General features: G+C 40.9%; 4 protein-coding genes across 4 annotated transcripts; 3 read left to right on the top strand and 1 right to left on the bottom strand.

Moving 5' to 3' along the window:
• Positions 1-426: 426 nt before the first annotated feature.
• On the top strand, positions 427-2,786 carry SERLADRAFT_404523 (uncharacterized protein; the record flags this gene model as incomplete). Its single annotated transcript, XM_007312098.1, has 10 exons — positions 427-448; positions 478-558; positions 751-844; positions 1,013-1,032; positions 1,219-1,320; positions 1,444-1,571; positions 1,648-1,666; positions 2,173-2,187; positions 2,327-2,385; positions 2,436-2,786. 10 exons carry the CDS (start codon positions 427-429, stop codon positions 2,784-2,786), a joined length of 891 nt encoding a protein of 296 aa, XP_007312160.1.
• Positions 2,787-6,010: 3,224 nt separating this feature from the next.
• SERLADRAFT_404522 (uncharacterized protein) lies at positions 6,011-7,380 on the bottom strand (the record flags this gene model as incomplete). Its single annotated transcript, XM_007312097.1, has 7 exons — positions 6,011-6,109; positions 6,159-6,219; positions 6,464-6,729; positions 6,773-6,888; positions 6,940-6,985; positions 7,027-7,142; positions 7,200-7,380. The coding sequence occupies 7 exons, from the start codon at positions 7,378-7,380 to the stop codon at positions 6,011-6,013; spliced, it is 885 nt and encodes a 294-aa protein (XP_007312159.1).
• An 8,705-nt stretch (positions 7,381-16,085) lies between these two features.
• On the top strand, positions 16,086-17,162 carry NdufS3 (NdufS3, NADH-ubiquinone oxidoreductase 30.4 kDa subunit; the record flags this gene model as incomplete). The annotated part of the gene is made up of 6 exons (XM_007312096.1): positions 16,086-16,210; positions 16,264-16,714; positions 16,771-16,793; positions 16,846-16,886; positions 16,942-17,018; positions 17,069-17,162. 5 exons carry the CDS (start codon positions 16,281-16,283, stop codon positions 17,118-17,120), a joined length of 627 nt encoding a protein of 208 aa, XP_007312158.1.
• Positions 17,163-25,461: 8,299 nt separating this feature from the next.
• Positions 25,462-25,973, top strand: SERLADRAFT_431776 (uncharacterized protein; the record flags this gene model as incomplete). Its single annotated transcript, XM_007312095.1, has 2 exons — positions 25,462-25,570; positions 25,639-25,973. The coding sequence occupies 2 exons, from the start codon at positions 25,462-25,464 to the stop codon at positions 25,971-25,973; spliced, it is 444 nt and encodes a 147-aa protein (XP_007312157.1).
• Positions 25,974-27,638: the final 1,665 nt, after the last annotated feature.

Below are 27,638 nucleotides of genomic sequence, written 5' to 3'. Positions count from 1 at the left end.
GGTAGTGTAATTAATGATATTTGACAAAAAAGTAGAAATAAAGTTGTATTTATGTCTTGTGTGAGCCTTGTTGGTTGCTGGGAACAGCCAAATAAAGAATATTTTATAGTGGCCTGGTGAATGCGCCTGCTTGAACAAAAACTTCAAACATTTCTGAGATCTCTGAGAGTCATGATTTTGTGCTATTGCTATGCCTGTAAAAATATCCAAGATATAATCCTTACAGATATAATATCTCAGGCCTTGAGAATAGCTTTTTATTTCATTCAATATATATATTAGAAGTTCAGAACATTGTATATATATTGTAGCCAACTGCAAAACCTCATCAGACAATTTGGGTTGCTCATGATAATATATTCCTAGTACAACCAGATACCTTGAAATGTGTAAGGCAATAACCATCTTGAGGATGCCAGCAAAAACATGATTGTCTTAGATTCTCATGGTGAGTAAAACATGATCTTACTATTACAGGTATTAAACAAACATTTCATGCAGTATTTGATGTCTCAACAGATCAGACCACAGTTGCATATTTTGCCTGCCCCAAAAAATGTGGGCAGTACCTCATCATAAGATACTGTTACATTGCTTTGCATATTTCAACGCAAAAACACCAATGAAACACCACAAAACTGCTTTCCCATCTTTCCACTCACATCACCAAACAACAACCAAACCTCTCTCCCTGACCATCTCTCCCAAACATCAACTGTGGATTGGCTGTCAACAAGCTATCACTTCAAGGTGACTTGGCCAACGGCCTAAATAAAGACTTTCCACAGCCACTAGGCAAACTATGGAGTGAGGATCTTACAGGCCAGGAATACAAAGTCCCAAAGTAAGGGGTTGATTGGTAGGATACTATCTGCCAGACCCTCAAGCAGGGTGAGCCTCTTTTTACCCATCTAATCCAGCCAGCTACCAAGGAATTTGGGGCCAAGGATGGGGATAAATAGGAGGACCCAACTTTAGATGATCTGCAAGAAATAGAAACCATATATGACAGTCCCACAGACATCAATAGCAGTGTGTCAACATTCCCATGGCCTTCCATAGCAGTACATTACAGTGTCTTAACAAACATAGCCAAGCCTCACACTGATTATGCTATGCTATCAGAGGTGTTAGCCTTAGGACACAATGTTGTGTAATCAGAAGTGCATATGCACATTTATACTTAAAACACTGTAGCACTAATGCCAATATAGGCAGGTTTTATTGTAGATCCTGAGCCAGTCATTGCCCCAACTTCAATCTTTGTGCAGATGTTTGAGCATATTTTCACGAGAACGGGTGAGATTTATAACTTCACAGGTGTGTTCTCACTTCATGTATTTTATCAGCGTCTAACACATCTTGCAGAATCATCATGAACTTATGCAAGTGCTACGCCAAATCCTCTTTGTGAAAATTCTGGTGGATGAATGGTTGTGACAGTACCACTTATATCATTCATGGATGTCATTTCTGGCAATGTCCCCAAGCAATGGAATAAACACCACATAGTTTACATGTTGAATGCAGCTATGCCTCAGGAGAAGAATACCACTAGAGTGATAGTCCAGGTCTGGCTAACATCTGCAAGGCCTGCAAGTACATATGTTATCCATTTGTTACTCCTTATGTTGATTATTGTGTTAGGGCATCAGGAAAAACTCAAGTATATGCTACTGGAACTAGTACAAGTACTATACATTATCACCTTGCAAATGAGCACTGGGATCAATGGCATTACGGCTGTACCATAATTGAAGGGTGGTCACACCATATCCAGAAGTATCTACCAACAGCAGAAGAAACTACCAATCAGCTTGTAGCAGCTGGTTCTGTATCTTACAACAAACAAAACTTTTATAAAGCCCTAAGTAAATATATTGCTGTTACTAATCAGATATTATGTATAAATTTAATCCCCTTTATTAGTGGTTGTACTCACAAAATGTTAACAGGGTATAAGGATTGTTGACCATCCATCATTTCAGGAACTCCTTTTACTTGTGGGGGGAAAAGCTATCACAGATGCTGACATCCCTCATTGCTCAAAAATGCGGGATATTATTATTTCTGGATGGATGGAAAGACTTTATGATCCAACTGTGTAAAGAGTTTCAGGTAACATTTTTAACTCCATATTTATATTTTATCTTATGACTTTGTACAATTTAGAAATCACCAGGGAAAGTTAGCTTCACTGCTGATTCATGGCAGAACAGAACAGTGCAGCATTTTCTAGGTGTAACTGCCCACTGGTTTTCAAAATGTTCTGGTTGCTTGGAACTTTGTACTGAAATAGTGGGTTTCTGTGGACGACGTCACACAGACAAGCTTGTTGCAGAGGAGCTAGTTGGCATTTTTCAAAATGTGGGAGTAGAAGCAAAGGTAAAATTGTTCATCTATTATTTTGTTTTTCCAATATATTATACTTCTAGATTGGCATTATCACAATGTACAATGCCACACCAAATGATTGTGCTATGGAAGAACTAGCTGATATTTTAAGCAACAAGTATTCAATTACCAACTTTGATCCTATTGAAGAATGTATATGTTGCTTTGCACATATCATTAATCTTTGTTCTCAGGCCATTATCAAGTCTTTCTCAAAGCTAGGAGAAGTTGATAACAATGAAAACCTGGTTAACTTGAATCCTGGTATTCCTCCCTTTGAAGCCAGCCAACAGACATGGGAGCAGACAGCAGCACAGGATTTACTTACAATTTCAAGAAAATTCATATGTGCTGTCAGGAAGTCATCTTACCGTCAAGAGCAATTGCAGTAAATTATAAAGGCAGGGAATGAAAGTAGGACTTTTATCAAACATAATAAAAGTGGAAAAAATGAGGTTGTTATCTTACCAACCTTGGAGCTAATATTGGATGTAAAGACAAGGTGGGACTCCACCTACTTGATGTGAGGGAGGCTTAGAGAATTGCAACCAGTGAGTACAATATTTGGTAATAGAATTTTATGCTGAAACAGATATACAGGCTATTGAGTGTCTAATAGATGAGTTAAGTGTTACTGACTCTGACTCAGAGTTCACAAGGTATAGGTTGACGGCTAAAGAGTGGGAAATTGTAAAAGATCTTGAATTGATTCTCTCAGTGAGTATCTATTCAACATATAATCATAATCTCACATTACTATCTTCAAGGTTGTGCACTTAGCTCAGATTGTCTCTTGAGAAAATTCCAGTTCTGGCTGCAGCTATCCCAGTGTACAAATTGGTCATGTCTAGATGGGAGTTATTACAGGATAAACATTTACACCTCAAACCATATATTCAGGCAGGATTGGATAAAGCTATTGGCTATTATTGTCAGACAGATGAGAATCTATCCTATGTTATTTTGATGTGTATGTTTTCTTTTTCTTTTCATTCATCACTTATACATTTATATGAAACCAGCACAGGCTCATATTTTGAACTATGTGGGTAGTCTCATCCTATTTAGGCTGACCTCTACTGAAACAAATTTTCTTAGTTATAGAAATATCACCGTACAATATCTACTCCTAATACACAGCCTGGCCAGCCACAAACACAGCAATTTCAACTACCTCAACTATATGGATCTACAAACCATCAAGCTGTGGACATCATTTGTTCTTTGACTGAGGAGTACAGATTATTAGACATGGGCTTATCTAATATTTCCCCTGAATTGAGATTAATTGAGGAGGAGCATAATGCCTATCTGGCATTACCTAGAGAAGAATACAATATTGTTCAGTGGTGGGAGGTAAGAATAATCCATACTTTACCTGTTTGATTCTAATTTCTTGCATCCGTATATCAGATGAATTCCTACAGATTCCCCACATTATTTTCTATAGCATTGGACTACCTCCCAATTCAAGGAACCTCAGTCTCATGCAAGTGGGTTTTTTCTTCAGCTGCTTTGACTGCCACACCAAGAAAAAATTGCCTCAGTGCTGACATTATGGAAGCTTTACAAATCCTCAAGTTCTCTGCACGCCGTGATGGATCTAACTTAATGTTATTTTGTAATACTCCAGAGGAAATATTATTACCTGAGTTGGAAGATGTAGCTGCTTCTGTACGTTCTATTCTGAAAACATGAATTGGGGTGTTTATGATTTACAATATGTGGCTTGCTGTAAATGTGACAAAACCGGATAAACCCGGTCTCTGCCGAAGCAGCCATTGTTCTCCATGGAGTATAGCCACCACTCCATGGAGTAACCATTGTTCTCCTAGGAGCACAATTGTACTCCTAGGAGTCATTATACTGTAGCGAGTAGCACCTCTGACTATAAGTAGTAGGGGGTTTAGTATAGGAATACCTCAGTCATTTCTATAGCCTCTCGGGCAGCGGCTGAGGTATGTTACATTACATTTATTAGAGATCACCTTAAACTAACATCTATTGTAGTTTCACTTAGGTAAATAATAAAGTCATTTCTATAGCCTCTCGGGCAGCGGCTGAGTTTCACTTAGGTTTATTAAAATGTACTATGATTTATTTTTTCCTTTTTTTTTTTTGATTTTATCTCAATATTCTGTCAGCTTCAAAGTCTGATAAAACTTGCATTACCAGCTTGTAGGTCTTAGGTATTCAAAAATTCATACTTTTGTTGTTACTGAGGTCCTATTTTGCGTACCATGTTTTCCCAGGCAGCTAAATATAGTAAAAGACTTTTTGTTCTTCCAAAACTTTGAGTCCAACTAATCCTTCCTCAACTTTTGTTCTGCCTTATTTCTGTGTATATCTTGGTGTATATAGGCTCCCTTCTTTGTCAGGGTGACTGCCTCAAAGGACAAACTTGATCTGTCCATGATCATCAATCATCAATACTGCTGGGAGGAGCATATCGCCCCAGGATCTTTTGGTAAATATTCATATATTTTATGAATTTGTTTTTAATTATACCAATATCATAAAGGAGAGGTTTAGGGTGGCTTTGATATGCTTAATCATGAGGATGTTGCCATTAAGCTGGAAGCTGGCAATACCTCATCAACCCATCTTTGGAGAGAGGCACAGATATATGAAAGACTTGGAGGTTGCATAGGATTTCCCAAATTATATTGGTATGGATCCCATGAAGACAATAATGCAATGGTCATAAATTTATTGGGAGCTATTGGTGTAGTTGCAAATTATATGGAAGTTGTCTATTGTATAAGTTCTATCTGAAATCTATTGTAAAAGTTTCATAAATTGTTATAGGTGGAAGCTGCATCTTGAGCTGTTAAGTCACTAATCCGCCAAGCCACTTAATATTAATAGCCACAGTTCAATTTAAAGAAGTTACAGCTTGCTTAAAGCCACATAGCTGACAAACTGTGACTTATTGAGCTGCAGCTTGGCTAAACCAGCTGCGGCAACACTAGTAGATGCATATAACTCTGCAAGCTGGCTGGCACATAACTCATATGTATCAGCCAGCCTCCAGGATTACTCTGGTGGTTGGCTGGCCTAGTCATGTTACAAGAGCTAGCCAGGGGATAAAATATCACACCTAAGTATAACATTACAACATATGATATTATGAATGACATAGACAACTAAACCAAGTACAAAGAGTGAATTGCAACAAACCTATCTAACCACGTTCTCAATCATCCACCTACCCTCTGAAGACTTACTGGTCAGCCAAACCAGCTTTTTATTGCCCAGGGACTTTGGAGTATAGCTTTCATGCCGGCAACAAAATCTGCACTTGAAGAAAACCACTTGGGAGGGGGAGGGCTGAGCTACATCCTTGCCACTGGGTGCACCTGGGAGATTGACAGTGAAAGTAGAACAAGGGGTAGACTGGACAGGGCCATCATATGACCTGGTCCATCCACAGCTAGGGCATTGAGCAGGACAATTCTGACCATATGGCCTCGTAACATCATAGGCCCCCACCAAATGCTTCACCAAGAGGACTTTTTCAATGCAAGAGAAGACCAGAATATCAGTGTGCTTGCCAAGGCCAAAGCTATGACAATGTAGCCTCCCGAGAGTTTATTTATCCTTGAGGTCATACCTATCAAGAAGAACAGTGTGGGAATATGCCCTGACCAGGGGGCAGAGGAGAGTAGGCTGCAGGTGAGCAGCAGTGAATGCCACGGCATTCATAAAACCATAGCTGAAATAGATGTAAGGTAGGGAAACAACAATATAATGATAGGACTTACATTTGGATCCCAGACTGTAAGTCCAAAAAGCTGTCCCTCTCCTTCACTAAAGGGCCACAGGCTAGGAAAAAAAGCATCCCATTGATAATATACTTTCATATCTCAGGGATAAAGATGTCACAAAGAGCCTATGCCAATAGGTTAGTAATAACCAGAGAACTTGGGGAAACTACATACCCAGGTCTTTGTCACAAAGCTGAGGGGCTACACTGTTTTCATTAGCATGGGTGGATAGGAGAACTACTGTTCACCAGTGAGAACAATGAGAAAAAGTCTTGATGGCGCTGAGGACTTGTTGGCGATACATAGCAGTTGTGGTGCTTGTGGAAAGATCAAAAGTGATCTCCACAAACTGGAGGTATTGTGAGGTTAGATAGGCACTTATGTCAAGATGGAGGCCATGGGCAGCAGAGCCCTGAGGTGAAAGGCCTTTGAGGGCAAAGTGGATGATGAAGAGGGGGCAATGAAGGTTTTGCAACCCTTGAGTAAACACTGAAAAAGTCTTAATCTTGACAAATTTTTGAACGGCTGGTTTGACAGGGTTGTTGTGGGCATCAAGATGGTAAAACACCTGAATAGATACTGTGAATCTGTAAGATCAGAAAAGAACGGACCAAACTCTCATAGTATGGCTGTGAGGTATGCTTGCCCTTGTCACCAGCCCATTTCCCCTCAATGCAATGTGGGCATATGAATGAGGAGGATGCTATAGCAGCGGTTGAGGCTTTATCTGTGGGGACCTCAATGCAATTATAGCAAATCACCTGCCCACAAAGCCCACAGGAGAATATATGACCCCCATTCTGGCAATGGGCACAGAACTGGATCTAAGATTAATGAGATTCAAATGTAACACTGAGTTACTCACCACGTCATCATGGTCCTCCTCATTGGACACCCAGTAAAGTGGGAGGCCCTCCTCATCCATTTCCATCTCCAACTCTTCCTCCTCTGTAGCCATTTGAGGCCTCTTGTTTGGGGGAGCTGGAGTTACACATGGACTTGTGATCATGTGCAGCAAAGGACAAGCAACAGACGTACTGAGAATTTTTGCTGCATCTGCTTGCTCTGACTTGGTACAACTAGCCCCCCTTCCCCCAACATCTCTCCTTTGCCCCAGTTTTTTTTGCGCGGTATTCTTCTTGATGGTTGACATGCAAGCTAATGGCTGGTGAGGCTGAGATGGTTTTTTGGGTTGGACAGTTGGGGTGTCTTGTGGCATGGTGGTAGAAGACATGAAGGAACTGCTGGCACAATAATTATTAGGCATCATACACAAACAAATAGTTCAACTTGTGTTTAGTGTGTGTTTCCTTTCTCTCATTATCATACCATCATGTTTTCTGATGAGAACAACGGTGTCAGATCTTTCACCAAGTGCAGACTGCAGCTGCACTTGGTGAAGGATTGCCCATTCTCCCTACTCCCTATACATGCTGCAAGTTTGGCACTGGGTGAAAAGTGGTAACATTAATCTTTGTTTTTTGCACCACACTGATTTTTTTCACCTTTTCTAGCAATTTTCATCCTTCCAACACAATTTAGTGCTCTTAGGTATGTGCAGTCGTTGTTCACAGCAGCTAATGACTTTTTTTTCAGATCCATTTGAACCGTTTCAGCGTTCAACTATTGTCTTAGAGGTATGTGCTGTCCAATCATTCACAGCAGCTGATTTTTTTTTCAGGATTTTTTCAATGTTTTGGTGTTCCATCGTACATATCCACGTTGGTGGGTTGTATGGTGGAACTGGTTCTGTGTTTGGTTATACATGCCCACATTGGTGAGTTGTATAACATGGCAGTTGTATATATATATATATATATTGTGTCTTTTTTGTCCATTCTAGATCATGTATGCTCTTGTTGGAGGGTTACATGACGAGAAATATTTCTTGCAACATTTTCAGTTGCATATGCTCTTGTTGGAGAGCTGTGCAACTTGGATTTGTTGTGAGTGTCTGGAGAAGGCCGGTGGTACAATTGGAGAGGCGCCCTCCAGTTGTGCCAGAATGTTTTTGCTGGGCATTCTATATTTTTTGTTACAAGTCTTTTATATGTTAATATCTGACTCAATGTAATTTATTGGATTCTGTGCAATGTATGAATGGATGGCTTGTTGGTTTGCTGCAAAAACATGACATGTGATTGTGGGAGTATACTATATATGGTAAATGCATGAACCTATCTGGTATGAATACGGTGCCAGTGGTGCTTGATACTGTGGTTGTTGGTATGAGTAAGCTGATAAACCAGACTAGAGCTAACCTAGAGTAGGATATGTAATCTGACTATATATATCTACTATAGGACCATGCCCTTATGAGCATACTGATGCTGGCAGTGATATAGGTAAGTTGCATAAACCAGGCTGGGTATAACCTAAAGTAGAACTAGAATTTTGTGACAATGAGGAACATAGTCTAGAATTTTCTATATTGGGTCAGAAGTAACAAGGTGCTTGTAATAGAGTTTGGTCCAGTGCAAAATTCCCACAGTCAGCCGCCGTGCAAACTTTGGTATGTGCTTGCTTGGTTTACTCATCAAACTGTGCTACAACTATGGTGTCCTAGAAGTCTCCGCATCTGGCGGAATATTACAGAGCTACAGGACCTCCTGAATGGGAAAGATTTGGTCCCAAATACATTTAGCCCAGAAGAAATCCAATTGGCAACGGCAACAATTGCCCATGCAATCTATAATTCCTGTTGAGTGCCCTGTTAAAGTTAGCAGTTAGTATTGTCTCACCTTCCTTTAGGTCTTGTAAACTGGGATGTAGAACATTTTGCTGATCATGCCAAGCTCACAAAACCTTGACTGGATGGTGGGAGTTCAGATCAGGACTGGAAGCTTGACAGCTTCTTTGAACGTACCAGCCTTGGTCATATGTCTGAACCTACCTCCATAGTTAATCAGCATTGACATATACTCACCTGGTACCTGCCAAATATCTTGTTAAAAGGGAGAGTGGTATGAACAGGTTTTTCTGTAAATATCCAAGGATTGACACTTACCATTGGCTACCAGGCACTACCGAATAAAATAACAGCCAAATTAAAAGACCCAATTAATGTGAGATGTCAAGCTAATTCAGGGAAATCATCTTGGTGAACATAAAACTTCCATATACCTTCAGAGGGAGGCAATTCTGGAGCCGGGTTATTCACATTATCACCGGCTTACTTCATGCAGGGTCATGAGGCAAGTTATTTTAATATGCTGTTTGTCAGCTTACATGTTTGTTGTAGTGTCTTGTCAACAACCTTGTGGTTTCCCATGATATGCATAATGTATGGGAAAATACTTGGTTGTCTGACACCTCCAACTTCCAGCAATTTTTCAATGTGGTAACTAATAAAATTGGATATTGACCAGACCAGGGATTGAACCTGGAACCTTCTGGATACATGCCAGCTGCTCTACCAATTGAGCTATATGGCCAAGGTTATACAATGTAGGATCTTAAACATGTCATGCAACCACGGATATCTTACACAGTATAGCTGCTGCATGCTGGGCTGGCTTACAAATCAGAGGTATTATCTTATGAAGTATTGGTATGTCAGAGTATATTCTAACAGTAATCTCTGTGGTTGCTTTGGATATGTTTGATGTAGCATCCTTGTCAATGGAAGCTATCCAAAAAGAGAAGGGACTTGGGCTTGGCCTTCCGTATACTCAGGGATCCAGGTGATTGTTAACAGGGAAACACCATCACACAGCGATAAGGGGGGCTGTCCCTCATCTTTGGACACATTAGTCAGCTTGGGTACTAATCAAAATGCAATATTACAGTTGGATAATTTGAAGGCGGAGCTGGAGTATAGGCCTGAGACTATGATAGGAATTATGGGGAGGGTTTTGAGGCATACTGTGCCTGCTTCAAGTTGGGGAAGTGGAGAAAGAATTTGTATTGCTTAATTTATGAAGGATGCTGTTCATGACAAAGTACATGTTCAGAGGCCAGTTTATCCCAATATCCAGCATTACATGTACATGGCCTTGATTGGTTACACAGCAAGCATAACCAACTTTTGTCACACCCAAAATCAATGAAAAAGTCTGAAAGTAGTTAAATTGTTTAATTGCATTTTGGACCTACAAAACTTTATCAGAATAATGTATTTTTGTTAACATATTTCTACATATCCACACAAAAATATAGTATTAATGGAAAAATGTCAACCAAAATACATCATTTTGTAGGTCCATAATGCAATCAAATATTTTAACTACTTTCAGACTTTTCCATCAATTATGAGTATGACAAAAATTGGTTATGCTTGCTGTGTTAGGTACAAATCTGTATAGAATTAATGGCCCTTAATTGGGTAGGCCCCAATTTGGGACTAATTAGTATACACAATGAAAATTTGTAATGTATCTGAAAGCTTCTTTTTATTTTCACTTTTTTGCTATAATTTTGGCTGATGGCTAAAGGTGAATGAATGGATGTACACAGAGATGTACCCAAGAAAACTTCATCATTGAAGAATCAGACTGAAAGAGATCGAGTTGGAGAATACCAGGAAAATCCAAAGGTTCAAGAAAAAGAAAACTTGACTGGGTGAACTACAATTATTTGGAACCTCTCAAGAATTCACCCAATAAATCTCCTCCTCTGCCACTGCCAAGCTTCATACAGCAGCATGGCTATCTTGATTATAACCAAGCAGAGCAGCTTGCCAATACTGGATATCAGCATAATAGGGACTTCCAAAATAGGAATGAAAAGGCTACCAAGGTATTGTCAACTTATTTTCCTACTTCTATATGTAGGGCATATACCTACAGGAGATGCTCCTCCTTGAATAATGACTGTTTACGACTTGCAAGGCATGTGGTGAAAGCAATAGGCATATTCAATGCCTTACATGTTTATGAGACCACTCATGGTGTTTATCATGTGCTGTGCACACCCATCAGTTCCACCCATTCCATAAACTGGAGAAGTAGAATGGCACCTGCTATTCTCAAACTTCTCTTGGAGAGGAGGGGTATATATGGCACCTTAGGCATAAAGGATATCCATGTCCTGTTGCTACCCCAGATTCTCAACAGTGGGAGGATGTTTGTGAAGGGCCTGCCAGTCCCCTGGCACATAGCAGAGTGGATGATCCTATATACAATATTTCACCATCATCCAAAACAACCAAGATAAGAGTTGCCTATCACAACACAATGGGATCCGCACCCATGTACAGTGATTCTGGACCTTCTGGGCATGCAACCAATCAGTATGCTTTCCAAGTACGCCTTTCTCATACTATAAACAAATATCATAATTTGTCATTGCCCACAGCACAGGAATATTCACTCATTATGTTGTATGGTGTCAATATGACAAACTGAAGAATAACCGACACTTTTAGCTCCTTAGAATAAAGCTGTTCCCTGCCAGCAGCCTCCAGCCTCCAGCCCCAGACTGCTTTCACATTTAATGCATTGATTGCATCCCAGATTGGCGCTTTGGAGTGTAAAACTACAGCAATGAGCTTCTATCAGAAGCTGAGGCACCTTTCTAACAATGCATTCCCTCACCTTGCATCTGTAAAGTCTTCACTAATCTCATCTAAAGTAATAGCATTTTAATAATCTGTTTTCCAGGATCAATACCGTGAACTCATGAGGGTGTCCAGGAAATATTGAGACTTACTCAACTGGAAGCAATTTGGATTTAGTCATGATGTAGAGACCCAACCAAAAAAATGGAGATTTGGCCCTATTTTGTGCTGCATGTCCACAACCTGGTATTAATCTTCCAGTGAATTGGAAGAAAAAGTATGAAAGGTGAGGTTTTGGTTAGATTCATGTTAGCCCTGACTTGCATGTAAAGGATGTAATAAAACTAAGTGAAACTCAGCCGCTGCCCGAGAGGCTATAGAAACGACTGAGGTATTCCTATACTAAACCCCCTACTACTTATAGTTGGAGGTGTTACTCGCTACAGTATAATGACTCCTAGGAGTACAATTGTGCTCCTAGGAGAACAATGGTTATTTCATGGAGAACAATGGCTGCTTCGGCAGAGACCAGGTTTATCCGGTTTTGTCACTCCCACTCGAGTGCAACCGTAGTCCCATAGCTTTAGAGAATTTCCAGTGTTTTTCATGAGTGAGGGGTTTAGTGAGAATGTCTGCAACCATATCTCCTGTAGGAACGTATCTGATTACTGCCTCTCCCTTTGATACTAAGTCATCTTGGATAAAATGATATTTCCGTTGAATGTGTTTTGTGCGAGCACAGAACTGTGGATATCGTGTAAGAATGATAGCTGCTTGATTGTCACAGTGCAATGTTGTAGGTCCATTTTGAGCATGTCCAATTTCTTCAACAAATATCCAAAGCCATGCAAGGTGTTGTCCAGCATTGCTCAATCCAATGTACTCTGACTCCGTGGAGGATAAAGCTACCATGCTTTGTCTTTTGCTTGTCCAGGAGATTGCTCCTCGGATGGTGATAAAGACAAACCCTGATGTTGATTAAGACGTGTCTGGGTCTCCAGACCAATCTGCATCTGAATATCCATAGAAATCCATGTCCATGGAGACATCTGTGCCATCATATTGTAGTTCCATGTCCCTGGTTGCTTTCAGATATCGGAGGACACATTTTGCAGCTTCCCAGTGATGGCTCCTTGGAGCTGAGCTATGCCTGCTTAGTATTCCAACAACGTAGGCAATGTCTGGGCGGGTTCCGAGCATGGCATACATGAGGGAGCCTACAATTGAGAGGTATGACACTTGCATCTCGTGTTGTACAATATCTTCCCCTGGAGCATTTGCAAGGAGTTTTGATCCATGGGCCATTGGTGTCCATACTGGTTTGCAGTTTTTCATTCCAGTACGCTCCAGGACTGTGTCAATGTATTGGCGTTGCAATAGGGATATTGTTTTGTTTGAATGATCACGTTGGATTTCTATTCCGAGGATGTATTTTGCTTCTCCAAGGTCCCGCATTTTGAATATGGATTCAAGTTTGGCTTTTGTGATATCCATGAATTTCCGGGATGAAGCTCCTAGGAGGAGGTCATCTACATAGAAAACAACAAAGCATATTTGTTTGTTGTCCCGGAATACATAGAGACATGTTTCTGCATTTAGTCTTGTGAAACCGAGCTCCTGGAGCTTGCGATCAAAAGTTTTGTTCCATGTACGACCAGCTTGTTTTAACCCATAGATGGATTTCTTCAATCTCCAGCAGTATCCAGGTTGGACAGGAACACCCCCTGGAGGAAGCATGTACAGTTCTTCTTCAAGTTCTCCATTGAGATAAGCTGTGGATACGTCCATTTGATCAAGTTCTAGGTTGTACTTTTGCTGCCAGGGCTAGAATAATTCAGATTGACTCTAAGTTTGCAACCGGAGCAAAAACCTCCTGGTAATCAATCCCCTCCCTTTGAGTAAAACCTCATGCAACAATCCGGAGTTTGTATCTCTCAATGTTTCCGTTTTGATCAAACTTGATCCGAAACACAGGTTTTGATGTGATGGGTTTTACTCCCTTTGGAAGTGGAACAGTGTCATATACTGCATTAGTATTGAGACTTAGGAGTTCCTCCTCCAAGGCAGACTTCCATAATTCTCCATCCGGACGTGATAAGGCTTCCTTTAGTGTCCTTGGAAGGTCTGTGTTAGATGGACCGGTACTTGCTATTCCAGCAAAGAATGTCTCCTCTGTATCAGATGTTTCTTCATGAACCTCAGGAGTGTTAGGTTTCTCCATGGAGTTGTCATGCTGCTCTTTTCAAGACTGTTCCTCATCTAGAGTCCTTTGATAATCTCGGTATTTGTCTGCAGGACGGGTCTGGCAACTGCTTCTGCGTACTCCTAGGACTTTAGCAGGCATGACTGCTCTTTTAGGAACTTGTGCAGGTACTCCAGGGAGTAGACACATTTGTGTATTTGTTGCCCCACTCACTCCTGAAGGTGTTGAATCACTCCTTGGAGGTGTTGTATGCCTTCCAGAAGCTGATCCAATGGACAGGCTGTCTAGCTGTATTCGGACTTTTTCCACATCAGCTGGCTGTATGTTGAGGGGCTGTCCTCCCACTGACTGTAACTCTACTTTGGCTTTCCGTTCTGAAGATGGCCAGTGTTCAGGTCTTGGTTGTAGAGACTGTTGTGGAGGGTGTCTTAGCTGATCAGGTGCTCCCACTGCTCTCGGAACGTCTCCACGGAGGTATTGCCCCACTGCTCTCGGAACATCTTCATGCTGATATGGTTCCATTGCTTGTGGAACATCTCCTTGGAGATGTGGTTCCATTTACAATTCATTTGGATCTCGGATCCGAGGGTCAGGATCATCCTCCTCCAATGTTTTTTGGTCTGGATAGTGAGCATTCTCTGGAATGAGTCCCTCCCACTGATCTGTGCTAGTGTCTGTGTTCTAGGGAGCAGTGTCATCCTTTTGTACCTTTCCGGATTCATTGAATATGACATGCCGACTGGAAAACACAGTCCGTTTTTCAGTGTCTAGGAGTTTGTAGGCTTGCTTTCCATGTGTGTAGCCAATCATTATAGCTTTGCGCCCCTTGGAGTAAAACTTCCATTGCCTTTTGTCTTTTGGAACCAAGGTATATGCTTGGCATCCGAAAGGGCGAAACAAAGTTGGATCAACTCTCCTTTTAAACAGTATTTCATATGGGGTCTTTCCATGGAGTCCTGATGCTGGGCTGCGTGCTGTGATATATGCAGCTGTTTGCATGGCATCTACCCAAAATGACTTTGGGAGCTTGGAATCATGCAGCATAGTGGTTGCTAATGTAGCCAATATCTGATTCATGCGTTCTGCAATGCCATTTTGTTCCGGAGTATCTGCAGCTGTAGTTTCTTGGATGACACCATCTCCTCGGAGTTGATTTTTGAATGCATTGCCAGTATATTCTCCTCCCCCACCGCTCCGGAGGAATTCTGTGTATAGTGGAGTGAAGTTTTCTTCTCCCAAATGAGTCCGGAAGAATGTTTGGACATCTTCTTTCCATTGCTTGTATCGTTCCAGTGCTTCACTTTTATGTTTTAGGAAATATATCCATGGAAATTTGGAGAAATCATCTACAATGATAATCCAGTACCGAAAACCTTCCCTGGAAGTTGGTTTGATTGGTCCTCCAACATCTGTGTGCACAATTTGTATGGGGGCGCTTGGCTCGGTTTTCTCCAGTGGACTTGAAAGGTAATTTCTTCATCTTTCCTAAAGCACAAGGTTCACAAAACTCCGGGGTTCCGGTAAGGGTGTCTATGTCCTGGAGCTGTCTTTTTGTAACCATTCGTTGCAAGCGGTCCATTCCAATTAAGCTCCTCTCCAGTAACAACCCGGAGAACTTTTTCCTGACGTAGCTTTGAGATGATCCAGAGTTTCCATATCTGAAAATTGTTGGGTCCAGTGAGAACTGGACATGCGGATGTATTGCGTGCTGTGGTCATGGTTCCGAGGTTGCCGTTTCAAATAAGAATTATTTCCTGCATAGCTTTTGTGCACCAGGGCTCATAACCTAATAAAACTAAGTGAAACTCAGCCGCTGCCCGAGAGGCTATAGAAACGACTGAGGTATTCCTATACTAAACCCCCTACTACTTATAGTTGGAGGTGCTACTCGCTACAGTATAATGACTCCTAGGAGTACAATTGTGCTCCTAGGAGAACAATGGTTACTCCATGGAGTGGTGGCTATGCTCCATGGAGAATAATGGCTGCTTTGGCAGAGACCGGGTTTATCCGGTTTTGTCATGTAGTTCGGGTCCCCATGTGTTGCAGGACATCGGGTCGTCTCCGAGGATAGGGCCCGATGTCCACTCTCCTCTGCGTGCTTACATAAGACAAGGTATTGATTATATTCGGGCTGCTTCCGGAGATTGCGACTCCGCTCGGGAAGGTCCCCGTGATTGAGTCACATCCGTTACAGACTGTCGGATCCATTTTCACCTTCCTTTGCAAGTCCTTACTTGTAAGAAAGCTTCACAGTGAAGATGCTTTGCCATTTGGAAAACGCATTTTCAGCTAGAATACAGGCTGTACGCTTCATTCGAGGTATTTGTTCTGGCCCGCCGCTAAAAGGTAGCTGTGGTACACCAGATAAGTTGTCAGCATCTCGCTCATTCCTTCCCCAGCCTCTATTTCCCCATTTATGGAGTCGACTTCCACGAATGAGACAGTCAAGAAGTATGCAATAACGAAGGGATCGTTGCACAGTTATGGCTCTTACATCATACAGTGCATTCCCAAGTTTATCCAACGGTTCTCGGTCTCCAAAGACGAACTAACCCTCTATGTGGCACCCCGGGCAGTTTTACAAGTCGTAACATTTCTTCGAGACCATGCTCAGTGTCAGTATAAGGTCATGGCTGATATCAGCGGTGGGGATTATCCAGAGAAAGAGAAGAGATTTGAGGTAGTATACCATCTCTTAAGCATAAAACTAGCAGGCAGAATCAGGGTCAAGACATATATCGACGAAGGCAGTGCTGTACCGAGCGTAGTCTCTATCTTCAGAGGTGCTGATTGGTACGAAAGGGAGGCATGGGACATGTATGGTATCTTCTTCTCTGGACACCCAGATCTGTTCGTGCCGTTTACATGTCCTCCAGCAAACTAAGCGGGCTAATCTTGACTTACAGACGTCGTATACTAACTGATTATGGTAGGTTTGTGCGGTCTGTCATGTGCGATTATTCCACTTCACCCATGAGTAGGTTTCGAGGGCCATCCTTTGCGCAAAGATTTCCCTCTTAGTGTAAGTCCTATATTTCTTCCAACATGTAGCTATCTTGACTTATCCACACGTAAAGGGATATACTGAAGTAAGATACGATGAACAGCGGAAGCGAGTTGTCTATGAACCCCTGCAGTTGACACAGGCATTTCGGTACGTCTCGTAATTATTTATACAACTACGACTTTGACATCGGTGCCTAGCAATTTTGAGTCACTATCGCCTTGGGAACATGTAGGCCATGGCACCCAGTAGAAGTGAAAGATCATGACTCGTAGCCCTCCGTCGCCGACCAAATTAATGATAATTGACTGTTATTTTATGGGTCTCCCATGAGCGACAACAATGAGGTTTAGCTAGGCTCGTCCCCAACCTGTTCTGCTAGCTCGCACTTATCATATTTGCCGATATGAATGAGGATGAATTCCTGGCAACTTTGTTATATCCAGGCTTTAGTGACCAAATTGATCGGATCGATTTTTGATTTGGTCGACCGATTGCTCACGTGACCTGGCCGATTGACTTTGCCCCAGGTTCGAAGTTTTTCGATACATTGTATGTTGGATTTTCTCTAAGTACCCAGGCCGGCCTGGCTATCATATACTGTCGTTCCCCACCACTTCGGATGCTACTGAGTATTCGGATGTCACATAGTCACATCTCCTGATACCTGCCAAAATGGCACCACAGGTGTGATTTCTGTGCGACAGGTTAAAAACATCAGGAAAACAATGATAGTCCTATAAACATATCTCTAGCATTCTAGCTCATTATAAAATGTGTAAGATGGTAAAATACATATCAGTCTGACAGCACAATTGATCTAACTAGTTTTGACACGAAATACATTGTATGCTCTATCAAGGCCTGTCTATTTTGGATTCCTTGGCAGCATTCTTCTCAGCAGGTTATTTGGACCAGAGGATGTCAGGTTTTGCCGCTTTCAGCCACATTTACAAGCAGTCAAATCACAATGATAAGCTTTTGTCATTGTAGGTCCCTAGCTATCAAGACTCTGCGAGTGACCATCCTCGATAAAATTGCAGCACAGAGATCTTGCTATATAATGCACAGTATACTATACATTGTTAATTTTATAAGTGCACTAGCATCTTGCCATCTCTCTGATGACCCTCATAATACTGACATATATACACAGTTGATATCTGCAACCTTGTAGACAGAGAGCAGTATCTGACAATGTGCTCAAAATATGGTACCTGCCCCAAATGCAAGCAACCTCCAGAAGAGCTTTCAGCTTCTACTGCAGGAGAGCCACATATTGGTCAATGGACAGAGTCAGTAATCAACAAGGCTAAGGAAGATATGCATATACATTCATTCCATCAGTTTCAAGAGAGGTGCAAGGAGCAACTATTATCTGGATCCGTCTACAAGCCTTTTTGGACTGGATTTCCTCACTGTAACATCCATATCGCAATCACTCCTGATGTCCTTTGCCAGTTATACCAGGGTGTTTTTTAGCACATGGTGTACTGGTGCCAGCAAATACTAGATTCTAAGGAACTTGATGCACACATTAGAGCACTTCCTCCCTACTCTGGTGTCTGTTGTTTCAAGAATGGCTTTTCTGCTCTTGGTCAAATAGGGGGGAAGGAACACAAAGATATGGCAAAAATACTATTGGGATGTCTTATTGGCAAACTTCCATGTCATGCTATCATCACCTATCAATCACTTTTAGATTTTATTCAGATAGCCCAATACCCAATGCATGATGATACCACCTTGGGCTACCTTGCCAAATCTCTCAATATTTTTCACCAACACAAAGATATCCTTATTTTCTGGGAGTCAGGGACCATTTTAACATACCTAAATTTCATTCCCTCTTATACTACCAGGATTTTATCACATAGTTTGGCACCACCACCAACTACAGAGATGTTTTGAAAGATTTCATATAGACTTTGCTAAAGATGGATGGAGGGCCTCCAATAAGAGGAATGAAGCTCCTCAAATGATCACCTGGCTGTTGTGTAGGGAAAAAATATTTGCTTTTGAGAGTTATCTTAAAATAAGCATGGAAAAGGACAATGAAGATGTTTTCCTTTGTGCAAAGTCTTAGGATTATCATATCATTATTGCAAATAATCCAAGCAAATCCCAACAATCACTTATATCTATTATGGAGAAGCACTCCTTGTTACAATTGACATACCAGTACCTACTTACACTTACTTTTTCGTACTTTTACTTTTATTTTTCCAAGTCACATGACCAATCATGTGACCATTTATTTTACTTTACATTTTCGACTTTTCATAGTCACATGACCAAGTCATGTGACACAGCACCTGACCAGTGTCTAGACTTAGCATGTGACCAGTCATATGCTAGGTATTGGACTTTAAACTTTATTTACAACTGTACAGTACCTCATGTATTTTAGTATATATACATGAGCAATACATGGGGAGGGACTCAGCAAGTCCTCCTGTTGTCTACCAACAACTAATTTGTTGAATCCTAATGGGTAACCACTCTCACCTCTTTCTCTTCTTTTGAGTGTTGTTTTCATTGTGCTCCAGTGCCCCAAGACTGTGTCTTGTTGGTGTTGTCACACTCCTACCCCGGATTTGAGGATGTACTTAAAACCTATCTTGACTCAAAATTACGGCAACCCCATTGCGGAGCACAAATAAGATCTTATCCTCTTCTATTTCAAAACCTTGATGTTTTCCACTCATTCAAATTCTCCCTTGAGATCCTTAGAAATGATGTGGACTTGTTTGATGACCAGATGGATTGGTGGACAGCCTCCTAGGTTTGATACTATTGTAGTAATGAACTCCAATGACTGTGAATTAACAGGTTTGACAGGTAAATTCTATAATATAAAGCTCTATCTACTATCTGCTGAAAATTTGTACCAGACACAAGAATTAGACTTCTTAGAGTAGTCTTCAAGTTACCTACAACTTTATATGGCACACATAGTGCCCCTTCTAACTGGCCCAAAGATCATTTGGCTTATGTTGAACGGTTTAATTGTCTAAGGCCAACAGCTGAAGGCAATCATATGATATACTCTGTCACCAAACCTGGGCCTAATGCTTCTGGCTACCTGTCTGGTGATATTATACCCCTTTCTGTAATTAGACAAGTGTATCATTTGATTCCAGTCTTTGGGGGAAACATAGATACTTGTCCACTTAATTGGACTCACAATAATGTTTTGGATGTTTGTACAAAATTCTATCTCAACAATTTTAGTGGTAAATACGCTTATCAAATATTATTGCTTTGTTTTGGCTAAATCTTGTGCTATAAAGGCTATAATTGCATTGATAGGGCTATGGTTGTTATGCACTGTTCTATCTATGGACTTTATCTTTATTTCCTTTCTTGAGTAGCTACCTACTACTACTTACCTATATATTCCCACATACCATTACCTGTCACGGTGTTACCCGTTTCTGTTTGTTCAACACAAACACCTACCCTACAGTAAGATCTATATATATGTGCTTGTATTGTAGCTACCATCTTTAATACAATTGTATGCTTCAACAGTGTAAACTTAGTATTCATCAGAACAAAATCTCATCATCAGAATATGTTTCAAGCCCATACCTCAATGGGCTTATCAAACTACTCAGATATCCAAAACCCAGTGTTACCAGGCTTTCACATTCCAAGCATAAAAAAACAATCGTATTCCATATCCACATCCCACACTTTTTAGTGAAGGGACAAACAAGGCAACAAGATGTTGCAAGGAAGAAGACCCACCACTAGGGCACAGACCAGAGCAGAACCAACACAGACAGCTACACCACCTGTATCATCCAGACAAGGAAGAGTTGCAGCACCATCTCTCTTTCCCCAACCCAATGTCACTCAACTTCACTCAACTTCACACCAGGGAACAGGCAGAGGAATTCTATGTAGCAAGAACACATTGGATAACACTTTACGGACAAAGTCATCCACAGCTAATACTAGAAACCCAACATAACCCGCAAGAAGATATTTACAACAAAGATAACTTTACACAGCAGAAGGTCAACCAATACCACTCCCTACACCACATATACTCCCCACACCATCCAACCCACCACCAGTTCCACCCACATACCATGTCTAACGCCGCAACACCCAAACCCACCAAGTTTGGACAAATAGATGACTTTGATGGAATGCCCAACCAAGCCAATGAATGGATGCTATCAGCAAAAGTATATTTTGATGTAAACAACATCATGGTATACAAAAATTCCATACACCCATACCTCCTCAGAAATGTACGTAAATTTTCCACCCAACCCAAAAACATTGCTGGATGGATGGGCATTGTCACTGGTCTAGATGTCAATTGGACAAACTCAATCAGCATCAGCAAAGGAAAATGGGGAAAAAAAGGTGACAAGAAACGGGAAGAGAAAGGAGGAGGGAGTCAATTGTCCTTGGCAAAATAGTTGGTTACTAAAGACAAAGAAGATTTGCTCAAAAGAGAAGGGCAATGTTTCATATGCAAAGAACAAGGACATATCTCACAATTATGTCCGGAAAAGAAGAAAGGCAAACAACCGGACCAAAGGATCAGAATGGCAGAAGTTGTAGAAAAAGATGAAACCAATACAGTGATAGAGGATGGAAAGGAATCTCTCACATCCTCAAAATGTGGAGAGAACTGGATGAAGCTGATTGGGCCAGCACTATTGACAAATTGGAAAAAAAGGGTTTTTTAAAGGATGACCCACACCAATGTTGGTACCATCCAGAATAGCCATTGTAACCATAGCCACTATTAAATTAAACTCCTTACAAATTGATACCACATTACAACAAAAAACCATTGAAACAAAAACATTAATAGACTCTCAAGCCACAGACGACTTCATGGATATGAACTTTGCAATCAAACATCACCTACCACTCAACAAACTCCATACACCCATCACATGCAAAAACATAGACAGAACCATCAGTAGCGGAGGGAAGATCACCCACTACACCTATCAATAAATCAAAGCCGGAGGAAGAAATGCCATGTGCAAATTCCTCATCACTGGATTGGGAGGAGAAGGCATCCTCCTCGGATAACCATGTCTCCACACAAAGTCAATCCCACAATTGATTGAATTTCAAAAAATATGGACACCAAACACGCTATCCATACCATTCAATTGCACTCAGATTGCTCCATAATCTACACCACCACAACCAAACAACCAAAACTGTTGATCAATTATGTACACAAAGCAAGGATCTTTGCAAAAACCAATATCGCAATGGATTTAGCCATACAAAACAATGTTGGGAAAAAGATAACAGAACTACTGGAAACATACCAACAATTTGCACAAGTATTTAACAAAAAGGAATCAGAACAACTACCCAAAAGAAGGATCTACAACCACACTATAAACCTAAAACCTGAATTCAAACCAAAGGATTGCAAAATCTACCTCCTGTTACCAAAAGAAGACACAGCACTAGAAAAAAATTAAAATGACAAACTACAGAAAGGACACATCAGGCCAAGCAAATCTCCCATGGCTTCCCCCTTCTTCTACATAGACAAAAAGGATGGTTCACTGAGACCATGTCAAGACTACCGACAAGTTAATAAGCAAACAGTCAGAGATCCATACCTACTTGCAATGATCCCAGATCTTGTAGACAAACTCCAAGGAGCGGCACACTTCACAAAACTGGATCTGCAATGGGGATACAACAATGTAAGAATAAAAGAAGGAAACAAATTGAAAGCAGCATTCAAAACCCAAAAAGGAATTTTTGAACCAATGGTGATATTCTTTAGAATGTGCAACTTGCCCATCACCTTCCGACACATGATGAACAACTTATTTGGTGATATGATTGACGAAGGATGGCTCATCATATATATGGATGACATGCTAATATTTAATAAAGAATCCAAATAACACATCGCGTGGACAAAGGGAGTTCTACAGAGACTGCTGCGTAAAATTAGCCAGAATCTAAAATTGGCCTACCCCCACCAACATTCACAAAGTTAGGAAATTCCTAGGATTCAGGAACTTCTATCAAAAATTAATTGGCCATTACTCAGAACTTGCAAAACCACTGAATGCCATGCTAGAGAAGGGAAAGATTTGGAACTGGACAATATTTGAAAATGAGGAATTCATGTTGCTAAAATGATGATTCAACAAATTTCCGGTTACCCAAATCCCGGACCCAAACAAACCATCTCAGATTGTGGCTGATGCATCCAAACACGCCACTGGGGCAGTATTAAACCAACCCTATGACAACAGAGTATGGCACCCATATGCATTCTTCTCCAAAACCCTATCTCCAGCTGAAAAGAACTATCAGATCTACCATGAAGAACTCCTTGCTGTGATTGGAGGACTGGAAGAATGGAAACACTACATCATGGGCAGTGCCCACACGGTAGAGATACTGAACCATTCAAAAACCTATCTGTTGACTTCATCACCGATCTACCAGAAAGCAACAGATACGACACGCTTATGGTTGTGCTGGACCATGGCCTTACAAAGGGGGTAATACTATATTACATGACAAATTCATATCCAATAGAGGGCCGTAATTTACATCAGAGGTCACCAAAGAACTAGCTAGATTACTAAAAACCAAAAGTAGCCTCTCAACTATGTATCACCCTCAAACCGATGGGGAAACCGAAAGGGTAAACCAAGAATTAGAAATGTACTTACAAATCTTTTGCAACAATTTACCCCACACATGAACAGAATTTCTCACCACAGCAGAATTCTGCCATAATCACCGACCACACTTGGCACAAAACGGGTCACTATGTTACCTCATGATGGGATACCATCCCAGGGATCTCCCCACAATGCCAATAACAACCAACATACCAGCAGTAAACAAAAGACTATGCCACCTACTCAAAGCAAGAACCATAGCCTTGCAATCTCTCGAATTAGCGAGAACTTGCATGCAAAAATACTTGCAGCATCCACTGCCCACATTTACAGCAGGACAAAAGGTTTAGTTAGAAGTGACTAACTTAAAAAGGAAGGGAACGCCGTACCAAATGTTCAATTGAAAACATGAAGGACTGTTTATCATCCTCAAAAAGGTATCCCCGGTTAATTACCGCCTAAAACTTTCAGACTCGTGGAAAATCTATCCGGTATTTCATGCCACCCTTCTAACCCAATACAAAGAAACAGAAGTCCACAGAAAAAAGTATATAAGACCTCGGGTGGAGAAAATCAATGACTAAGAAGAATATAAAGCAGAAGTTATTCTACATAATAAAAAGAACAGAAGAGGATACCTATGTTTAGTCAAAGGAAGGACTACCCATCGGCCAAAAACTCATGGGAAGAAGAAGCAAACCTCCAAAATGCATCTAAGATACTGAACAAATGTAAAAGGCGACACAAATTGCAAAAAGTATGAACAGGATCCTATCCTAATACATTTCTACAACCATGTTGCAGACCACTCCCATTGACCAACAAACTATTCCCCTTATTTCCCCCCTACCCCGCCAAACCACAAGTACTCACCAAAGAGCAATGGGTTCACTGCATTGCGCTCACTTGAGAACAAACCAATATTGTTGACACCACTGAGCTGATGTCAGATAGGCGTGCCTATGTTTATCTCTTTTACCAGTCTAACATTTCATCACTGGAAAAACTCACTTTTTGTTGCTGATGAACTGCATGCAATCACCGTCTCACTGGGTTGGTAGAAAAACATCAGGAAAAACCCTTTTGCTATATAGCGCTATATAGCTACCACCTATATATATAAATGCATTCATAGAAACTATAGTACTATTGGTGCAATCATAGCTCTTATAGCTCTTATAGCACAGTAGTAGGCAAAATTTTAATCAGGGGAGAAGTATCTATAATTCCCTCAAACTCTGGATTATTCTAATAAACTTGTTCAATAAAAAGAGGCCAGAAGTGTTTAGAGTCAAGTATATTATTATAGGCAAGGTACTATAAGTGCTCTTATAGCCTATAGCAACCTACATAGCTCCTATAGCTGTAAAGGTCATAGTTATAATATAGTTCAAGGTGCTTAAAAGGGCTAATAAATCACACAGTATTAATCAATTATGTAGCCTGTATTAGTGAAATAGTAGTTTGTATCTTTGATATTTATAAAAATAAGAATAATGATTTATCCAAATATAAATTGTGACAATGAGTAAAAAAATAACCAAAGTCCATGACAGGTCAATATATAACACCTTTATAATACATTTTATAAGCTTTTATGGTGTAGTGGATAAATGTGTGATGTGTGGCTATAGGTTGCTTAGTCAACCAAAAGCTGACTAGCAGGTTGAGAGTTCAAGTCCTATTTGTGTTAATTTTTTTTATCAGCCACACAACAATTTCCAACATCTATAAAAGCATTTATAGAGCTATATAAGGCTCTATAGATGGCAGAGGTTCTATAGCAGGTTTGACCACCATAACAGCTTTATGAGTACTTATAGTGCTATAGAGCTCTATATAGCTACCCCCATTTTTCCTGATGAGCTTACACGAGACAACAATTCCATCTGGAGTATTGGAGCAACTTTGCTCATGGAACAAATGCAGATAGAATCCCTGGAACAATGCTTGAGGAAGAACTGCTCGAGTGGGAAGAGGGAAGTGGTATAAGCATTCCTACGCCTAGGTGGCTAAACCGTGTGCAACAATGCGAGGAACATCCTCGCCCAACACGTTTGCCTCACCTCCCCTCCCCCTAATTTGCTGAGCCTTGCTACAACAATGGGACACCTTTTTTCCAGGTCAGCACTCCCCGTCCTCACTACCTCAGCCACAACCAGTAGTTCTTCCATCAACGCAAGATCTCACTCTACCCGCACCCGTTCCATCATCCCCAGCAGCTTCCTGCGCAACCAACTCAATAATCCCCAAAGCCAACACATTAGAAGAATCTCAAGAGACCTTGATTCCTATGCGTCCAACAACACCCCTCCTCACTCCCTACGCCTCGTTGCAATCACCAATTATGCTGTCAGCGCCCAGAGCCGGTACTCCCTATCCCTTTGGGTTACACACTTGCTCACACAAATCACTCTCCAGAGTCAAACAAGAGGTCAATGCCAACCTCAAGCAATGACTCTCCTCAGGATGGAAGACCATTGCAGATCAACGAAGGTACTAGCCAAACCTCTCACCATGGGAGCAAAAGACCCTCACCCATCTCTGACTACTCTAATCAAACACATTCTCAATCTTCTTCTGAACAACACTGCCGCCCTTGTATCCAACGCTATTATGCCTGTCAAGAATATGACCACAGGGCCATTGATTGACAATACCATACCTGCTTTATATGCGGTTTAGATGCACATGAACACTGAGCCACTGAGTGTAACCAGCAATGCAATTTAGCCTTTGTTGCAGATAATTGGGGATTGGATGAGGAACATAATGACCTTGACAAAGATGCACAGTACAATGTAGACGGAGAACTAGGAGACTTTGGAGCAGTCTAGACCTAAAGTGGGGGTAATGTCACAAACTAATCTACTTATGGACTTTATTTCCTTTTCTTGAGTAGCTACCTACTACTAATTACCTATACATTCCCACATACCATTACCTGTTACGGTGTTACCTGTCTCTGTTTGTTCAACACAAACACCTACCCTACAGTAAGATCTATATATATGTGCTTGTATTGTAGCTACCATCTTTAATACAATTGTATGCTTCAACAGTGTAAACTTGGTATTCATCAGAACAAAGTCTCATCATCAGAATATGTCTCAAACCTGTACCTCAATGGGCTTATCAAACTACTCAGACATCTGGAACCCAGTGTTACCAGGCTTGCACATTCCAAGCGTGATAATGGTTGCTATGAAAGCATCAATATATACATGTGGTGGCTATATAGTGCTACATAGCAAAAGAGTTTTTCCTGATGTCACTACCATTGATTGTGCCGATAGTGGTCATATTAGTGATAGTGTTGCTGACAATGAAGAGCCACATAGCTGTATATGAAATCATGCGGAAGAGCCTGCAGTACTAAAGAGTAAGAACATTATCCCTGCTTTCTTTGTTTCCAGTTTTTCACTTACATCTCTATCAGCCTAACAAAAAATCCTGAGCCAGCTGTGGCAATGACCCACGCACAGAAGATGTGCATATACTATTCACAGCAGATATGCGCACATCAGATGGCAAGTCTGAGTTTGGCCATTGGTGTGAAGTATGCCAGTAGGCACACATAGTATTCATTTCTGCTTAGAAAACTACTAACACAATGACTCTAACAACTTTAGCTCACTACATATTAAAAAAGAGGCAGGCTGGTTCACAGGTGGTGTTTCTAGTTTGAGAAAGCATATTTCCAGGTATGTTCTACTCAGCTCATTGTTAAGGCAGAGAAAATAGGCCACACATAGTTCATTGTATATAGCTGGGTGTACTCAAGCAAAGATAAAACCACACCCATATGCTCTTCCTGAATCCAGTCATGATCAGTATAAGGCTTCTGATATTGGTGATATGTAATGTGCCAACTAAGCAAGCCTCCTTTTGTTTGTACAACAAATTCTCTCCATGGAGCAAGTACAGTGACTCCAAAAACCCTTTCCATGTTGACTCTGGGTGTCATACATGAAGCATACCATCAAATAGCTTGAGAATTGCACTTAGCTTTGGTGGAGTCATAAATAGTACATACTCTTGGCTATAAAATTGCCCTATAGGTCATGTGATTTGGTTCACATGGTATAGAGATATGGTTGATTTAAAACAGAAACACCATGAA

This window comes from Serpula lacrymans (genome assembly GCF_000218685.1).
Source record: "Serpula lacrymans var. lacrymans S7.9 unplaced genomic scaffold SERLAscaffold_1, whole genome shotgun sequence".
NCBI classification, from domain to species: Eukaryota; Fungi; Basidiomycota; class Agaricomycetes; order Boletales; family Serpulaceae; genus Serpula; species Serpula lacrymans.
Note: the sequence above shows the minus strand (reverse complement) of the source record. Positions and strands in the feature narration are given on the sequence as shown.